Raw genomic sequence first — 19006 nt, 5'->3', positions numbered from 1 at the left:
CCATTTTATTATGGCCAGATTGAGAATCAATCTTTGCTTCTATGGGTAGCAGCAGAAACGTATGATTGACCTCTGCTGAAGGAACTAGAACTTGCTGTGCTGGATTTTCTGAAATGAACCTAGCGGTAGAAGAGACTGTACCGTAACCCTCTAAAAACATACGCATATGAACATATATGTTTTTGTGTATGTTTTTGGAAAGAGAAAAGGAGCTTTTGATGGTTGGACCATGTTGTCGGACATCAGTCTAATTAGAATACCAACTTAGGCCCACTCAGATGCAATTTTTTGTTATGGGGCATGTTTGGACAGATTTTAATAGGTGCCAATTGCTTAGCTACGGGGCTGTATTTACCATATGGACAACTTTCCTGAATAGAATTGTAACGGCAACCGCCGTCATCCTCCAGCAGGGGGTCGAGAGCCCCTTAGGGTTCCGCCGGTTCTCGGGTCCGCCCTCTTGCGTTCTACGGTGGACACATCGCCGCTTCCGGTTTCGGATGCCGGCTGCGTTCCACCGTGGAACGCGGAAGTGCGCCGTTCCGGCCGGCGGCTCCTCCCCCACTTCCTCGGCCTATTTAAACTCCCGGCCGAGACAGCATGGCGTTCCACTATTGAAACCAGAACCCCTGCTGTCTCTTTGGACCCTGTACCACCACCACCATACACTGCTGCCAGCCTTGAACCCTCACGTCTCTGGACCGGATTCTAAAGGGCCCCCAGCTCCTGTCACTCGCTCCAAATCGCAAGTACTCAGTGCATCTTGCACCTCCACTGTGTCATAGTGACTGTATACTCATTGAGACTCCCTCTGATAACTCCTTACAGATTGCCTTGCATACTCGCTGCAGACTCTGTTCCTGATACGATCTCTTCACACTGTGTTACCATGTTAATCATTACGTTCCTAAAATACTACTGGTGCTTAGGGCAGGGCTTATGATGTAAGAACCCTACCTGAACCTTATAATACTTAACGTGAGGCTGTGATGCTTGAATCCCTAACTCTCCGCTAAAGATTGAGAGTGACGCCATGGATTCCTGCCTGAGTAGCCTCCGCAGTTGTGATCCACAAAGCCCCGAACCAAAATAGGCGTTACAAGACTTGACGTGCAGCTTTATATCTTACAGAAAACATCAACACTGAGACATATACTATCTTGTGAAATAAATTCAGGTAAATTGTTCACATTGTTTAGTAAAACTACATTATGGTTTTAGATCCTGAGCAGGTTCCCAAAACTGCTGAGCAAGCTTCCTGGACCCCATCAGAAAATGTTTTTCAATTTTGAAAAGCTGAGGGAATTTGTGAGAGATATGGTGAAGTCACACCAAGAAGGTCTGGATGAGAACTGTCCACAGGACTTCATAGACTGTTTTCTCATAAAGATGAAAGAGGTGAGTTCAGGCATTGACTGATTCCGAAATTCGGAATTTCAGGAAAATTCGGACGAATTTCGATTCGTAACTAAACGAATCGCACATGTCTAACTGAAACCAGTGAAGGAATATTGGTGAAATGCTTGTCTCTTTTATGTTGGGTCTTTAGAGAAGAATTAGAATAAGTCATATATTCAGTAATGCAAATACTTTTAGCATAAGTAACCTTTAGCAGTCTATATAGAAACAATTTGCAGAACTATTGGCCGTGCAATTCTCTGTGAACGTATGTTCTGTAAGAATTGAGGCAAGAAATTAAGGTCTTCAGTATATTTTCTTTTCAGGTTGAATGTAATATTTGGAAAATACAGCATTATAGCCACTAGATGGAGCTAAGAAGCATAGGAAATCCGTATTTCCTATGTTCCTCAGCTCCATCCAGTGGCCATAATGTGGTTTTTACTAAATATAAAATTCTAACTTGAAAGATAATTTACTAAGAACATACAGGTATCGTGGCTTGTAGCCCTTCTGCTTTAATTTATGTATGCGTGTGTGTTACACAATAAACAGATGCATGTAGCACTAACTGTTGTTCTTTCTATTATTCAGTATACTATAAATCACTTGTGTGTTTTTCTTTCAGGATAAACAGAACCCAAACACAGAGTTTCATGAGGAAAACATGTTGGGATCAGTACTTGATTTATTCTTTGCTGGTACAGAGACTTCAAGCAATACTTTGAGATATGCTTTCCTCATAATGCTGAAACACCCAGAAATACAAGGTATACGTTTGCTCTTTTGCAAATACATTATTTGTTGCTCCAAGTCCATCTTTGGCACTAGTGTCTACATAATAGGCATGTTTAAACAATTGTTTTTCATACTAAGAAGGGACAACATAAAGGTTTATTTCAAAGAACACTCCTGTTAAAAAATTTCTCAACCCTTGCAGTGGGGCTACCCATAATGGGCAACGGTAAATTGTTAATTTTTGTCTAGGTGCAAAAATAACAAAGTAATTTTCACCGTGCTGTGACAGTGCTCCCTACTATGTTCTCTACTGCGGCAGCAGTTGTATGTCCCTCTGCATCCTCACATCTTATACATATAGTATATATATTATAAAGATCAGCAGCAGTTTTCATATTGTGGCAGCACTAGGAACCAATCCGGCCCTGTTACATACACACGTGCTGACAGGTAAGTTAACAACAGTAGGGATGAGCTCAGGTTTGGACTGAATTCAGTTGGAGCCTGAGTTACCCTGAACCCAGAAGTGCCCTGGGACCACCCACCCTCGCTAAACATAAACAGAAGGGCGGGATGGTTGTGCTGACATCATTTACCCTATATGACCACATGGCCATATTAGGTAAGGGTCATTGATTAATAATATCACTGTATCCTGTGCCTTTGTTTATGTGCAGACAGGGAATTCCCCACCCGCAGCTGGTTGAGTGGCAGGGGAAGGAGTTTTTTTTCAATGTTCAGAGGAGCTCAAGTTGGGACCATGTTCGGTCCAAACATAGATCTTGGTTTCCTTGGTTGGCTAGGATTGCATGTTTTATAGGTAAAGTGAGCCGGAGAACATGAATCTACAGATACCTACTGATGAGCATTACCTGATCAGTTCTGTCCTCTTACTTTTGTATCTCTTGTCAGCCTTTGTCTATTCTCTGGCTGACTTTCTAGTGTTTAACCCCAGCCCTGTCCGGCTATCCACTGGTATCACTTCTTCTTGACCACCTATTGTGAAATGTAATCTCATATCATGTTTGTCAACTGTCTGCCTTGCTCCCACCCTCAAAATTTCTTAGACAGCTTAGAAATCGGCTTTCTGGCAGATTCCCTTGAAGGTAGAACTCCATAGGTATTGAGTGTGTAATGGGTACATGGCTCCAGCCTGCTAGCAATTTAAACTGTGTGGCAAATAAATGTTTCTACTTCATCACATGTGCTGGTCATAATTATTATTTTTGTATGAGAAAAACACCTTCATTCATTTATTTCATGATTTTTATACAACCTACAGAAAAGGTCCAGAGAGAGATTGACACTGTGATTGGACAAGATCGCCTTCCCTCAGTGGAGGACAGGAGCAAGATGCCATATACAGATGCCGTTATACATGAGATTCAGAGATTTGCTGATATTTTACCTGGAGGATTATTACATGCTGCCAGCAAAGACACCACCTTTCGGGGATACCACATTCCCAAGGTAGAGAGAGTGATATATGGAACTAACACAAAGTGCACTCATGCAGTTATCCATGGTTAGCAATCAACTTGCAGAAGAGTCATGTAAAGAAGGGCTGGCTGATTAGTAGATGAGGGCTATGTTTTACCTATTGCTCTTTGTCATCAGAGCTGCTGCTGATGCTAGGGGCACTAGCTGTGTTCAGTCCCAGGTGTCTACCCTCCTGAATGGGAAGCAAGTGGACTCCCCACCTTTGATGTGGCTCTTGAGCACGCTGGTGGACTAGGATGCTGGGGGGCCTCGGCCTGGCACCTCTGGGAGTCCCAGAAGGCACCCCCTGGGACCGCTGGTGAAGCGCATACGTGTTTCTGCTGGCAGAAGGCCTATAAGGAACCCCTGTCTGAGGTGAAGTCTGCAGGAGGGGGACCTTTCCCTATCTGCACATACCCTCTCCTCCTGGTGTGTAATTATGAATTATCTGGCCACCTCCCAAGTGATGCTTGGTGGGGAAGAGTTGCATCAGCTTGGTTCCTGATGCAGCCAGCGGCCCTTCCACTGGGTGAAGTGCTGCTTCTCTGCAAGTGAGTAGTCAAGTCTGCTCTCAGGATGCTGTGCATGATTGTGTATTAATGTACCGGGAGTCTGGGAGGTCTGCCTGGGGTGATGCCTGTCATGGGGCCCAGAGTGCGGGGTGGCCTGGTGATGTCACGGAATGAGTGGGTTGAACTGTCTGTTTACCGGCCACCTGGGTCTGGGGAGCTGCAAGCCCTACATGCTGCAGTAGGACCTACGGCCGGTGCATAGGTCGATAGAGGAGTGTAGAAGACCAGCAGGTCAGAGGGCGAGCTGACCACCCCTGAGTGCAGAGAGGTTGAGACAGAGAGGCGCGGCCAGCAGTGTCATCCAGATCTGTGACTTCTTTTTTTTCCCTTTGTTTCCTGCTTTGGAGGAGCGAGTCAGTGGGCGTCTGGGGTGCATGTAGGGCGTGGGGTCACAGGAGGGCTGGGAACGCTTTGTCTGGCCAATACTGTTCTGGGTGGGTTTTTGGGGGTACCCAGGGTCAGTGGCATGATCCTGGGCAACAGATGTCCCAAGACCTCCCAGGATTCTGATGACAAGTTCCACATGGGCACCCAGGATCGTAACATCAAATGCCCCACTTTCCCCAGGATTCTGTTGGCAAGGGCTCTAGGGGCCCAAGGGTTCTAGCAGCAAATTCCCTAGGGGCCCCCAGGATCCTGCGACAGATGCGCTAGGGGCCCCCAGGATCCTGCGACAGATGCCCTAGGGGCCCCCAGGATCCTGATGACAGATGAGCTGAAGCCTCTCGTATTTGAAGACAAACGCCCCAGGGACTCCCTGGATCCTGTCTGCACGTGCCCCAGTATGCGATTCTGGCTGGATCAGGCAGACACGGCCCTCTAAACAGGCACTGTAGAGGGCCGTTTCTGCCGATACAGCAACGCATCCCGCTTTCTTTCCTCCCCGGTTGGCGCTGCTCTGTGTCCCAGCGGGGAGGAGAGAAAGTGAAAGCCGGCCGAGCGCTGTGTTTGTGTGTTTTCTTTTTTTTGGAGGGGGGCCCAAAAAAAAGTCTTGCACCAGGGACATTTGTTCCTTAGGTCCGCCACTGCTTCTACGTTACCCTCTTAGGAATTCTAGTGATCATATAGTGACAAATTGTTGATATTTGCAGATCTATTGTTCTCTGTTATAAGGTTCTAATTATTATGTTTAGTTTTCAGCACTAGATGGCGTCTTCTCTGTTTGTACTCCTCAGTTCCCTACATTCCTGTGGTTCTCCTTCTCTTTATTCATTCCTCCTCTTTGAAATGAAAAACGGATGATCTGCGCTACCGGAAAAAAGGAAGAAAAAGAAGAAAAACCGGACTAGCTAGAAGCCGCTAAACTCAGGCCCTAAGCCTCAAATGGTTAATTGATCGATGGTGTAGCGCTATAAGCCTCACGGTATGATTACCAGAAAACACAGTGTTGTGAAAAATGAAATCAATAAATAAATAAAACCTTTACATGTGTTGGTCTTCTGTCTAAACAACGTATCAATGTGTGATGTATATCTGTGTGGACACTGTGTAACAAATGAAAATTTAAACAATGTGAATCTCTCTTAAAAGAGAGTGGTATACCATGATGAACTAAGTGGTTAAAATGAATACATAATGTGAGTGTGTGTATTAAAAACCCACAGTCATAAGCTAGAATAATGTGAGTCAAACCACTAGTATTAGTCTTTCATTGTTTATGATACACCATCAATTTTATATATTTTTATATATTTTTTATATATTTATAGTTGTATCCATATATTTGTTTTTAACATCTAATACTAGTGGTTTGATTCACATTATTCTAGCTTATGACTGTGAGTTTTTAATACACACACTCACATTATGTATTCGTTTTAACCACTTAGTTCATCATGTTATACCCCTCTCTTTTAAGAGAGATTCACATTGTTTACATTTTCATTTGTTACACAGTGTCCACACAGATATACATCACACATTGATACGTTGTTTAGAGAGAAGACCAACACATGTAAAGGTTTTATTTATTTATTGATTTAATTTTTCACAACACTGTGTTTCTGGTAATCATATCATGAGGCTTATAGCGCTACACCATCGATCAATTATTCCTCCTCTTTGACCTGCCCTGGTTCCCTTGATGTTCCTTCCCCCCTCTTCTCCCTTTCCCTACTACTTTATTCTAGATAATGGCTAATTGCCTCTTACTGTGTCTTCTCGTCAGGGGTTTTAATACTCCTATGAAGAGGAATCAAGTAGTGTATCATTTTTTTTTTTTTATAGGGTCAGGGCCAACATTTAATTTTTACAAGAAACCCAATTGTTGGGATCCGCTTCAGCTGCGGTGTCTCAGGAGAACTATGAGGTGAGTTCTTTTCACTCACCTCATAGTTTTAGCCGATCTGTGACAATGAGACTGTCACAGGTTGGCTCAGTAGATTGGGAAGTGAGCGAACACATACCGGCGTTCGCTCACTTCTCGATCCTGTCACGGCTCTCTGCCGTGACATGGGAGGGGCTGGATTCCCCCCTCCCCGCTCAGATCCTCCAGCGCTGACTGGCGGAACGGACGGGTACAGCTGGCTCTGCATCTAGATAGGCAGAGCCAGCTGTCACGCACGCAGCTGGGCAGATCCAGACATAATTGTTGGGATCCGTTTCAGCTGCGGCGTCTCAGTATACCGCGAGTTATGGCTCGCGGTATACTGAGCTTAGGGTGATGGGAGGAGGCTAGTTTGTGTCCTCCCATTACCCTAGGGAGAACTATGGGGAAAAGCCTGAACCCCATAGTTCTGCTTTAATCTCTGCAGGAAACAGAGAGTTTGAATATTGTACAGTTTCAAGGTTCACTTCATAGCACTGGTAGCTATGAGTAGCAGGAGTTACTTTCAGGGTTATTCACACAGTGGTGAAGAGTTTGGAGAAGGCAGGACAAGTGAGCAATCTAGGACAGCATAGCTGAACTGGAAAGTGAGCTGAATTAGAGTATTTTTTCAAATCAGCTATTTTAGCCTAGATTGTTCCCTCCTCCGGCCTTCTCCAAACCCTTCACCCTTTTGTGAATAACCCTCTTTGTATTTCTGATTGTTTGTATTGTTGACAATAACCAGTTTAGTTCTAACTCTTATAGCTCTAATGTAGGTTGGAAAATAAAAGTAATGATCTGCTTGATTGCTGTAAATGTCACCTCAGTATTTAATGCAGAGGATCACAGGCTGCCAGGGCTAATTTACAGATCAACACAATTTTAAATATTTCCAAAGAAAAATCAAAGGCAATAATTTAGCTTTTTATTTTTATTTTCATTTCAGGACACTTTGGTGGCTGTTGTGTTAACATCTGTCTTGAAAGACCCTCATTTTTTTAAGAACCCAAATCAGTTTGACCCGGGACACTTTCTTGACGAGAATGGGGCCTTCAAGAAGAATGATGCCTTCATGCCATTTTCTGCAGGTAACAGAGAACTGTGTGATGATTAAAGCTGAATTCTCTTCTACGGATACTAAAACCTACTTAAGGCACATACATAGTGACCCTTACCCATAAAGCAATTAAAACCAGGCCCCTACAACATACCCTGCCCATTATAACATGTTATGAATAGGAATATAATATAATAATTCATATAATATGAATAGGTATCCAAGTGAATGCCAGAGGCTCAACACTCACTAAGACATCTATTAATTTGCTTTGATTTTTGCTTTTTGAAGCTTCATTTAGTTTTCTTCAGTCCAACAATGCAGTGATATGGGAAACTCTGTGGACAGGACTGCAGCCTTATGCCAATCATTCTGTGTTATGCAGCTGCCCTACAATCGGGAGACTGCACTGGGCTCATGTCATGGCTGCAAATAATTTCCCCCTCCAAAGATGTTCATTGTTAAGTTACAAAATGGTACAAACATGTAAAACAAATAATAATATTGGGCAGACATGATGGACTCCCTGTAGCGCTCACCCCTGAAGGAGCCACTAGAATAACCCGGGTCATCACTAGTTGTCTTGGGGGTTTTGGTCTTCAGCTGCCCCATTAGCATTTAACCACCCTCTTTTAGTGCCCACAACGCTGATATCCACTCCAGTAGTATAATGGTGAATATTTGTTATTAACATCTTCACACGGGGAAGAGAGGGTATAGGGATCCTAGACACCCAGGGTAGTACAGACAAAGGCTCCAGACTCACCAGACTGTTTTTAGCATCTCAGTGTAGATCCATTTATAGCTCGTCAAATAAGAATTTGAGTAACAGATGAGCAGGGATGAGTACAAATCCTGAGCAGGAGAGACACCAGACTTGCTCCTGAGGTCCACTGTGTTCCAGGTACCTCCAGCAGCCATCAGCTTTTCTGATTCTCCTCCTCTAGCAACAGAACAGGCCTCCTAATTAAGGCCTAGTAAAACACTTCCCGCACTCCAGCATCCCGACCCTCAGGCCTAGCCTGGGGGGCGGCTGGACAGCACCCAGCCCTGGGCTAATCCATGGCTGGCACAAGACAAGACTGAGCCATGGCAATTCCCTCCAGTATATGTAGCCTATCCCAGCATGCAACACTGGTTGAGAGAAACCTAGTGATTGGCTGGTGAATTGCACATATACCCACAGTGCCCCTCATTGGCCGTCCCACACTATAACAAATTCAGACTCCACCCAGGTAGATGCAGTCAATGCTAGACACCTGGAATTAACCAAATAAATGCCAACTATAATCCAGCAAGGCTGACTACAGCTCTGCCAATCACTACATTTCTAATAGATCCCTCACAACAGGTGATGGGGGCTACAGTGTATTCACAGAGTGTGAAAAGAAACCCTGATGTATGGAGTTGTAGAGCTCTTGCCTGTAGCATCAGAAGCCTAGAATTAGGTGTTCCTGAGAACCGAGTTACTGACACACAGCATTTTGACCTACAGGTTGGCCTTATAATTGTATTGTAAAGCTGTTTTTTTTTGTCCATTCTCTCTAGGAAAACGCATGTGTGCAGGAGAAGGGCTGGCTCGTATGGAGCTCTTCTTGTTTTTTACTACTATACTGCAAAGATTTACTTTAAAACCTACAGTGGACAAGAAGGACCTAGAAATCACCCCAGAACCCAACACCAACGCTTCAAGAGCTCGAAATTATAAGATGTTTGCTGTCCCTCGTTGAAATACCCACCATGCAACATCAACCATAGTGTCATACTATGGCTGGAAGGTGGCAACCTTAATTATATATTTTTTGCAGTATATGTTTTATTGTAATATATTGCAGTGATTTTAAGCTTGCCATTGGGCAAATTAAATCATTTTGAGTGGCTGTAGAGTCTAAAATTTTCATATATAAATTCAAATGCATAATCACTGCTACAACATTGAATGACAAGGCCCTTACTGCTATTACTACATTTCTGGTTTAGCCGTGTGAACAGTTTCCTTTTGGCCTATTTTTTTTTTTCTATTTATGGTAGCAGATCCCCATACAGTTACACAGCATTGCATAATAAAGCTTTATCACTAAGAACTATCTCCTATTTCATACCACACCCATAATGTCTATATAATGCACGTGTTCAGTTGGAATGTAGCCAATGTTCAAAGCTCAGACAGGCAAGTATATATTCCGCACTCAGATCTCTCTGAGAATTAGTTGCCTTTAGGATGGCGCTGGAAATAGGCATCACCCTTTTTCTGATTACCACCGTCACTCTTCTAATTTATCTGATTACATGGTGGAGAAGGATAAAGCACAGGAATCTCCCTCCAGGTCCTACACCTCTGCCCCTGCTGGGGAACATAATGCAGCTCAGCACCACAGAAACCCCTAAAGCTTTGATAAAGGTAAGTTACTTCACTGCTTACAGGGAAAAGTTTTTCTTGAGTTTTTTAAATGGTGTAAACCATACCATTGGTGAATGTATCATGCAGGAACCATGAAAGAGCTGAAATCGTTAGTTTTGAAAGGAATCACGGCCGCGCCGGCAAAACGGCAGGAAAATGTCACTTTCGGCATTTAGCCGAAAGTGCTATTTTCGGCCGGCGCCCCCCCTTCACTTTTCGCCCGGGGCCCGCGCCCCTGCTGCACCCCCGGTTGTTACGCCACTGGTTGGTAGTATAAAATTCTAAAAGAAAAATAAACAGGTATACACATGAAAAAGGGTACCGCAAACATTGTTACAGTCCTTTTTTTGTTTTTCTTAAAATGCACCTAAAGCCCAAACATTTAGGGACCAATTTACAAATGCTCTTCTGCACCATATAAAGGCAATAGTGCTGAGCAAATGGCGCTGGGCAGAACATTTCTAAATCAATCCCTTCGTTTTAAATAAAGTGGTAGAGTCTCTGCTAAGTTTTTGTTGCTTTTTGTGTCCCTTTTAGGGAGATGTGCCCTCTCTTTCTGTCCTGGTGATCATTGTCATTGGGACTAACAGAAATGGGAAATTTAAAATTTTGAGTTGTCACTAGAATAGGAATAGAAAGGAAATCTTCCATTCAGGAATTCATCCACTTCTGGTGACAACTGTTTCAAAGGGCATTTTCCTCACTTTAGGGAGGTTTCTTCTCACTTCCTTCTGTGTGCTCAGGACAAGAAGTGAATGTGAATTTGCCCAATCAGACAAAAATGGCTTAAAGTGCTAGCAAGTTTTTTTCGTATAAAATTGTTAAATGATTTTTAATGTTTTAACCTTTAATTATTTAATGTATTTACTACGTTTATGGATAAATGGAGATTCCGTGGTTCAGCTACTATCGTTTTTCGTGCAGAGATATTTATAAAAAGGATTCAGCCTATGAGCTGGCTTTTTCATTTCCACTGACCAATGGAGTCCTGGGAAAAGATCTGGAAAATGTATTTTAAATGAGGTTGTTTGTGTTTACAGATTTACAACTTTTAAACAAGTCAGCAATATATGTTTCTTTTTACCTCTTTAAATTCCCCCCTGTTACAGTTTGGAAATGTAGAGTGATATATATCTCAGGGGTCAGCAACATACTCCACATTAAGTGTCAGTTTACAAGCATTAGACAAATGGAATGCCGGTGAACAGTAGGGCCTTCAGACCTCAGATCAGCCCCATGAAGAGGACCAATTCCTGCATTTTCAGACTTCAGATTGCCCCAATTCCTACACCTTCAGACCTCAGATCAGCCCCACTTCCTGCACCCTCAGACATAAGATCAGCCCCAATTCCTGTACCTACAGACCTCAAATCAGCCCCAATTAAAACACCTTCAGACTTCAGAAAAGACCATAGATCAACCTCAATTCCTTAACCTTCAGACATCAGATCAGCCCCATTTATTGCACCTTCACACCTCAAATGAGCCCCAATGAAAGCAACTTCAAACCTCAAATCAGCCCCAATTAAAGCACCTTCATCCTTCAGAACAGACCATAGATCAGCCCCAATTCCTGCACATTCAGATCGGTCCCAAATCCTGCACTTTCAGACCTCAGATCAGCACCAATTAATGCACCTTCATACTTCAGAACAGACCCAAATCCTGCACCATCAGAAACACTTTTATATTTTTATATGAATATCTGCTGCAGATGGTGGTTCCACATATAGGAAGAAGAGAGTAGGCAGACTGGCTTCTTTAGATCATAAACTGATGTCTGCAGCCACCAATTGGCCTATGTTAACATTGGGAAGAGGGCAGGCACCTGAAACTCAATGGGCCATGGGTGCAGAAGGGCAGGGCAGGCTATGGAATCAACAGCCTAGTGAGCTGTCAATTACAGCCTATGGCAGGACTTTCAGGTGCCTCTGAAAAACATATTGAGTGCCCATCTGGGTATGCAGGTTGCTGGACCCTGATATGTATTTTGTAGACTATCTGGGTCTACGCAATATTATTTATTATGACCTCTATCAGTGGTCTCGGCTTTTAAGCAAATTATTAATTTTGAATCTTTTTTTCTGCTAACTTTATCTTCATACACAGTTAAGTACCAATCATTTTTACAGCATTTTCTAATTTTTTGTTTGCATTTCTTGTTCATTCCACCTGAGCACACCATATTCTGTCACAACCTTTCAGATGAGTGAAACCTATGGACCTGTGTACACTTGCTATTTGACCAGCATTCCTGTAGTTATATTGGTTGGGTACAAAACGGTGAAGGAGGCATTGGTTGAACACAGTGATGCATTCGGTAATAGAGGAGATATGGACCTGTTCAGCTTATTGTTCAGACGATCCGGTAGGTGGCTAAATACAATATACTGTTAGACCAGCACATCAAGTCTATCTTAAAGGACACAATGGGCTATTAAATATGATCTGGAGAATGCAATGTGATGTGCAGTAACCGAAATCTATCCGATTTTAGGTTGCTGAAAAATAAGTGAAGTTTGGATTTTGCACAATGTAAGTTGCTTTTTCCAAGACAACATTGTTTATTTTAAAAAATAATTTCTAACCTTGACTCTTGGTTAAGGAGACTATGGATGTAACTGTCTTGTTGGATTTTCTGTGATACAGAAAAAAGAAACAATTCAACTTACCATCTTGTCTTGATTTGTATTGTGATTGTAATGTCTTCCTTATATTGTAAAGCGCTGCGCAAACTGACGCTATAAAAATCCTGTATAATAATAATAATAATAAAAAATAATAGCTGCAAGAAAGCGATAACATTACTATGAGCTTGTAAGAGGGAGTGTGAGAATCCTGGGTAGATTAGGAAGGGTTAGACCCTCTGACAAGTTTTTATTACTGTTTGTGTCCACTCTGGTGAGCTACAACCCTCTATTTGTCCTGTTAACCATTATCAGCAGGACAGAAAGTGAGGGGAAATCCAAAACTTTAGAGTTGTCATGAAATCAAGAAGTGAGGCCATATACCCCAATGCGGACAAATGTTCTGATGACAACTGTCTAAAAGGGGATATCCTCTCACTTCTCATGTCTACAGGATGGGAAGTGAAGGGAAATCTTCCCAGTAGGACACAGACAGCAAAAACAAACCAAAAAAAAACTTGCTAGGGATTTTAACCTTTCCCTACTCCTTCCAAAACCGACAAATACATTTTGGCTACTACACATACACATTAAGGGCTTAAATTATAAAACTAAAGACAATGAATGTACTCATCAGTACCATCTAGGGGTGCTAGTGCCATGTCAATGGCATCAGCCTGGCATATATAAATGAAACCCTTAGAAAATATTAATTGATTAACGTCACGCAGATTCCCTGTTTTGCTTTCAAACCCCCTAAATAAGATGTGGGCCAACCATTTAACTTCAGAAGTCCCATAATTTGCATGTGCTCTGTCATATGATGTCAGCATAAATACACCTGTTCTTAAAGGCTCCCGAGTCTGCAACACCACTAAGCAAGCAACATGAAGACCAAGGAACTCTCAAAACAGGTCAGAGACAAAGTTGTGAAGAAGTATAGATCAGGGGAGGATTATAAAAAATATCCAAAATAAACCAGAAAAAAACACCAAGGGGGTGAATATGTGCACAAGGGACTGTATATATATCAGTAAAAGGCTTATCCTTCCAAGGATACCCTCACTTCCCAACAATATTTATGTGGATATAATTAAATGACTCTAGTCTCACATACCCATGATTCTACAAGCAGACATTAATTTATGTCCAAAATGTATGTAAGGTTTAGAACGTTTGTTTATTATGTATATATTATTATTTTATATTTTATACTACAGTAACACTCAGAATAAAATATAACACAGCACAAACTGGTATTGCACTCATTGGTTAGTTTATTATACTTGTCTGTATTGCAATTCAAAACTTTAATAAAAAGCATCCTAAAAAATGTAATGCAATTATAGTGCTTTTCTGCATAGTGGAAACATGGTAAGAGATGGTTGTGACATGAGAGTTTAGTTTATTTCTCCGGACAATAGAGCAAGGGAGATCTGTTTAACCATTTCAATGCAGCCACCATGCTATGATGCTGCACAGGCTTGGTGGTCACCACCTACTGGCACTATAGTTTAGTTGTTTGAGTTGTCCTGACTAAGCAGTTTTATGTTCAAGGGATTGTCATGAGTAATGGAGAAAGGTGGAAGGCCATGAGACGCTTCTCTCTAATGACCCTGCGGAATTTTGGAATGGGGAAGAGAAGCATTGAGGAAAGGATCCAGGAAGAGGCCCAGTATCTGACAGAAAAATTCTCAGAGAACAAAGGTAAGTGACTATAATAATTAATGTGCCATTCTCATCCATTACCCTTCTTGAAACTTTTAGCAAAAATATTTGTTTTAATATAAAACTAAAGCCCAAACTTTTTCTTAAATTTTAGATAGAGTGGAGAAGGATTGAAACACCTGTCAGTTTGTTTTGTTATTGCACACACACACTTAACTGTTTATCTAATTCTGTTCAATGCTGTATAGTGATAGCCCTTCAATTGTCTTTCTGTCTCTGTCAACAGATACCCCCGTTGACCCAACATATCTGCTGGGATTGGCTGCATCCAACATTATTTGTTCCATTGTGTTTGGGAAGAGATTTGACTATGAGGACAAGAAATTTATGACCCTCCTTGAATACATTAGAGAAACTTTCAGGGGACTGAACTCCCGGGCTGGCCAGGTAAATATTCAAAAGCAATGCACAGACTTTTAATAGCTGCAATGTGTTTTCCATAAAAGTGTATAAACCTGTGATGTTCATTGGTTTGAAGACAAAAGGAATCCATAAGTATGAGATGACTGGTGGCTAATACATCCAATTTTGGACAGAGCACCTTTACAGAAAATGAACTAATCATTCAGCAGTGTTGTGTTAAAAAAATGCTAACCATCAACGGAAAATCCAGTTAAGAATCTGGAGCTGCCAGCTGTTCAAAAGTGCACACATTTCACATATGCCCAATATATTATCAATCAGTGCTTAATTGTGTAACCAACTTGAATCTACAAGTCCCTGAAGAAGCCTGACTAGCCGAAACATGTAGTGTGGAGTCTCTATGCTATACTGTAACTTTATAGCAGTAGCATAGCTAGCTGCTTTGTTGTTTGTTTTTAGTGCACTACACCGTTCGGAGTGTTTCTTCTGCTTGTCAAAGTTTGATCCTAACCTTTTGGAAAAAGACATCATGCAAAACCCAAAAGGAATGACAAATTGCTACAAACTGCATAATAGGTAATTTTATGAAGGTGAGAGTCTAACAATCTAATAAAATATTTGTTTTTATTTCTTTTAGATTCTTAACATGTTTCCCAATTTGCTGAGCAAGGTTCCTGGACCCCATCAGAAAATTTTCACCAATTTTGAAAAGTTGAGGGAGTTTGTGAGGGAGACAGTGAAGTCGCACCGAGATGTTCTGGATGAGAACTGTCCACAGGACTTCATAGACTGTTCTTGGAAAGGTACAACACTAAAAACAAAATGGCTTGAGTGATAGTAGTAAAATATAGTTACTGTATATCAACTTTTTACAGAAGGGAGACTTAATTTACAGTCTGTGTGTGTGTTTCCTGTCAATCTATGTTAATGTTTTAAAGCCCAATTCCAGGCTGGCCAAAAAATTTAATGTGGGGGTGTCCCCACCCAGCATATGTAGTATTTAATGCTTGCTTTGTCTAGTGGGAATCTTATGAACAGGAATATTTATGATACTCCATGGTCCCACCACAGCTGGTGCACCAGTCTTCTCTCTCATCCCAGGAATATGGATGGGCCTTCAACATATGGATGGGCCTCCAGTTCCCTCTGGCCGATATGTAGCCTCTCCTCTTAGCAATGTCAGTGTTTACATTGCAAGACCAGTGCTCACTGATGGTTCTTTACTGTATATGATGATGTTGGGAGCTCATCAACATTCCAGGACAGGATAAACGGAGACGAGAACACTGTAACATAAATTAAAGTATATCTAAACCCAAGAACAAAAAAATTATATATTGCAGTTTACAAGTGTTTAGGTGTAGCAGCTGAATTTTATTTCTCTTTTAAAACTAAGTACATTTTTTTGTAAGTACAAAAAAAATCAGTTTGGCCTGCAAGAAATCAAGTATCCTTGTAACTTCCTGTGTGCTGAACTGAAATCTTAATTAATGTTTTTGCCTGCAGAACACCTCGCCCCCATGCTATGAACACAAGTAGAGTGGGAGGTGTCCATAGTGTTAATAGACTTCCTGCCTTAGGCCCCGTTCACATTGAGCGATTTATCGCACGGTAATTCCCGCGATATCGTGGCAAATTACCGCGCGATATCGCTCTCCAATGCATCTCAATGGGGTAAAGGGTCCTGCTGTCGCGGGTCGTGTGTTGCTACAGCAGGACCCTTTTTGGAGCGGATTTTGCCGCAATTCAAATGCTTTCAATGCAAGCATTTGCGCGATATCGCGCGGCAAATCTCACGATATCGCGCAAAATGCAAATCGCGTGACAAACACGCGATTTGCATATCGCGGAGTGTAAATTGAGCCTCAGGGTGACAACACTGTTCCTCTATAGATACAGTACAGTGAGTGAGTGTTCTCACTCTTGGGTAGTTAGTGTGTTACTGGCAGGACCACCAGGTGGAAAGAAGAAAACAAATGCAGATAACACGTCTAAAGACTAGTAACCAGCAGTGTATTACATTTTTTATTCTTGTATTTAGACTTGAAGGTTACAATGAATGTTTAGTAGATTTGAATGTGGTTCATTTCTTTCATTTATTATGATCAACATAAAAAAAAAATATTTTTAGGTAAATATGAAAAATTGCATATAAATGTTTGTATTTTCTTTCTAAGCCCATAAGTAGAACTTTAGACTCTTTAGCCAGCCATCTGTGTACAGGCTCCATAGCTCAAGCTGCAATTTCAGCTACCTGAGCATTTTTGTTTCTATTACATTGACATCAGAAGACCCTGAAATCAAAAATATTTTGTCGAACTGTTAATGCCAAACAATAACATTCCATAATGACTTCCTTCAGGCTAGAGAAGACACCCCCGATGATCATATTGCACTGGAGGGCTTGCCTCCTCTATCCTCTATGCATACACATACTGTACATGTCAGGTTGTCTATATGCTTATCTGCTAAAAAAAGTTCACTGTTTAGATTGTGCCTGCAATTCCCACCACCAAGCCAAGCTGTACTCACCATTTATTAACTATAATGTATGGTATTTCTGACATCAGTACATACATAATGCCCTTACTATGGTCACTAAACCAAAGAGTATAAAATATAAGAATTCTTTTTTTTTAAAACAATTTTATTGTCAGAAGTAAAACAACAAGAAACAAAAACAGTGCATACGCAGATGCCTCAGACCAGTATGAGATACATAACAAAAGCATAGTGCGTTATGCAACAGCTGTATTAACAAGGCTTTGACCAGTTCTTCTTTTTTTCTTTTTCTTGTTTAAACATATCAAATTGTTACCTATTAGATTACTTTGTGTCATGTCTTACATATATTGTCCTACCTCTACGGTTCACATGTGTCTTTGGTATCTTGTTCTTGGAATTTTTTTTATTTTTTTTTTAAGCTTGATGAATATCATGTATTTCCCCCTAACGTAGACCGTAACATGTATGTAGAGTATTGAAAGGGGGACAAGAATGACTCCCTTTCTTGAGCAGTAAAAATCCTGTCTATAAAGGACATCCATCTATTGAGAAAGAAAGTCACTCTGTTATCCTCCTCCCTTTGGGTCTCAGCATCCAGTTTTTCCACATGGAGAAGCTCCAGAAGATTCTGTCGTAAACCCTGTATGGTGGGAGGGCTTGGGGAGAGCCACTCTTTCATAATACAGCGTTTGGCTGCTAGGGAGGCTATATTTATCCATTGCCTGTGGTGTTTGCTCACCGCCAGAGGAAGGTCCCAATATCCGAATAGAAGTAGAAGGGGGTCGAGCGCAATCTGTTGACCCACCACCGAGGTCATAAATGCTATCGCCGTTCTCCAGTAATTCTGAATGGAGGGGCAGAGCCACAGGCAGTGGAATAGTGGAGCAGCCGGCATTTGACATTTGGGACAGTGCTTCAGATATCCTGGGTCATGAATGGGTGTGCGCTGTAATTGGAATGCATAATAAGCTCTATGTATTATCTTAAATTGAGTCTCTCTCCATTGCTCGTTCACCATTGCCTTACAAATAGAGCGGTACCCCACCAGGATTTTCTCTACCAAGTCTTCACTGGGAATGTCGTTTTGCCATTTTGACAAATTAGAGCTTGTCAAAGGGGGGATGTATGTCTGTCTCAGGTGAGAGTAGATGTTCGATATAGACTGCCTGTCTGTGGTCGTGATCTTGCCAATGAGAGAATGATTGGTTACTGTATATGCAGTGGAGCCAAGCTTATCTAGATGAGTTGTCGCCTGTAGGAAGTGTAGGAACTCATGTGCGGGTCTCTGGTATGTCCTCCTGAAATCCTGGAACGTTAATCTCCTACCTGTGTCCGGGGATAAGAGCTGTGCGAATTTAGTAATCCCCTTGGTCTCCCATTTGGTAAAAGTGTCATATTCCTCCCCCTGAGGGAATGATGGGTTTCCTTTCAGGGTCACATACTGGGAGAAGTACGGGTTGGCTTTCACCATTTTATGAGACTCCCTCCACGCAATTACTGTGTCTCTAATAATAACATTGGATCTTAGAGTTACGGGGATTTTAGAAAAGGGGCAATGTAGAAGGTTGGAAAGTCTCCAGGGATGTGCCATCTCTGTTTCCAGGTGGAAGTTTGAGTAGTGGGAGGAGGATCCAATCCAATCAGCTGAGTGTCTAAGTAGACAACTCAGATTATATAGTCTTGTGTTTGGGAAAGCCATTCCTCCCTCACCCCTTGGCAGAAAAAGTTTTTGCAGCGATATCCTTGCCTTTTTACCCCTCCATATGAAGGCTAGAAAAGCTTTGTTTAACTGTGTTATATCTTTGTGTTTCAGGAGGATAGGTAGTGTCT

General features: G+C 41.8%; 2 protein-coding genes across 3 annotated transcripts in view; both read left to right on the top strand.

Annotated features, from left to right (window-relative positions):
* The window catches only part of LOC108795837 (cytochrome P450 2G1-like), a 34882-nt gene extending 25595 nt beyond the window's left edge, over positions 1-9287 (top strand). For both annotated transcript variants that reach the window (XM_018567154.1, XM_018567155.1), the window contains exons 5-9: positions 1222-1398; positions 2027-2168; positions 3419-3606; positions 7442-7583; positions 9101-9287. In XM_018567154.1, coding sequence (XP_018422656.1) covers positions 1222-1398; positions 2027-2168; positions 3419-3606; positions 7442-7583; positions 9101-9282 — 831 coding nt within the window. In that variant the 3' untranslated portion in view covers positions 9283-9287. The remainder of the gene's footprint in view (positions 1-1221; positions 1399-2026; positions 2169-3418; positions 3607-7441; positions 7584-9100) is intronic.
* A 486-nt stretch (positions 9288-9773) lies between these two features.
* Positions 9774-19006, top strand: part of LOC108795848 (cytochrome P450 2G1-like) — an 18552-nt gene continuing 9319 nt past the window's right edge. The window contains exons 1-6 of the mRNA XM_018567164.1: positions 9774-9953; positions 12159-12321; positions 14138-14287; positions 14535-14695; positions 15309-15462; positions 18408-18430. Coding sequence (XP_018422666.1) covers positions 9774-9953; positions 12159-12321; positions 14138-14287; positions 14535-14695; positions 15309-15462; positions 18408-18430 — 831 coding nt within the window. The remainder of the gene's footprint in view (positions 9954-12158; positions 12322-14137; positions 14288-14534; positions 14696-15308; positions 15463-18407; positions 18431-19006) is intronic.

This window comes from Nanorana parkeri, unplaced genomic scaffold (genome assembly GCF_000935625.1).
Source record: "Nanorana parkeri isolate BGI_ZX_2015 unplaced genomic scaffold, ASM93562v1 scaffold1015, whole genome shotgun sequence".
Lineage (NCBI taxonomy): Eukaryota > Metazoa > Chordata > Amphibia > Anura > Dicroglossidae > Nanorana > Nanorana parkeri.
Note: the sequence above shows the minus strand (reverse complement) of the source record. Positions and strands in the feature narration are given on the sequence as shown.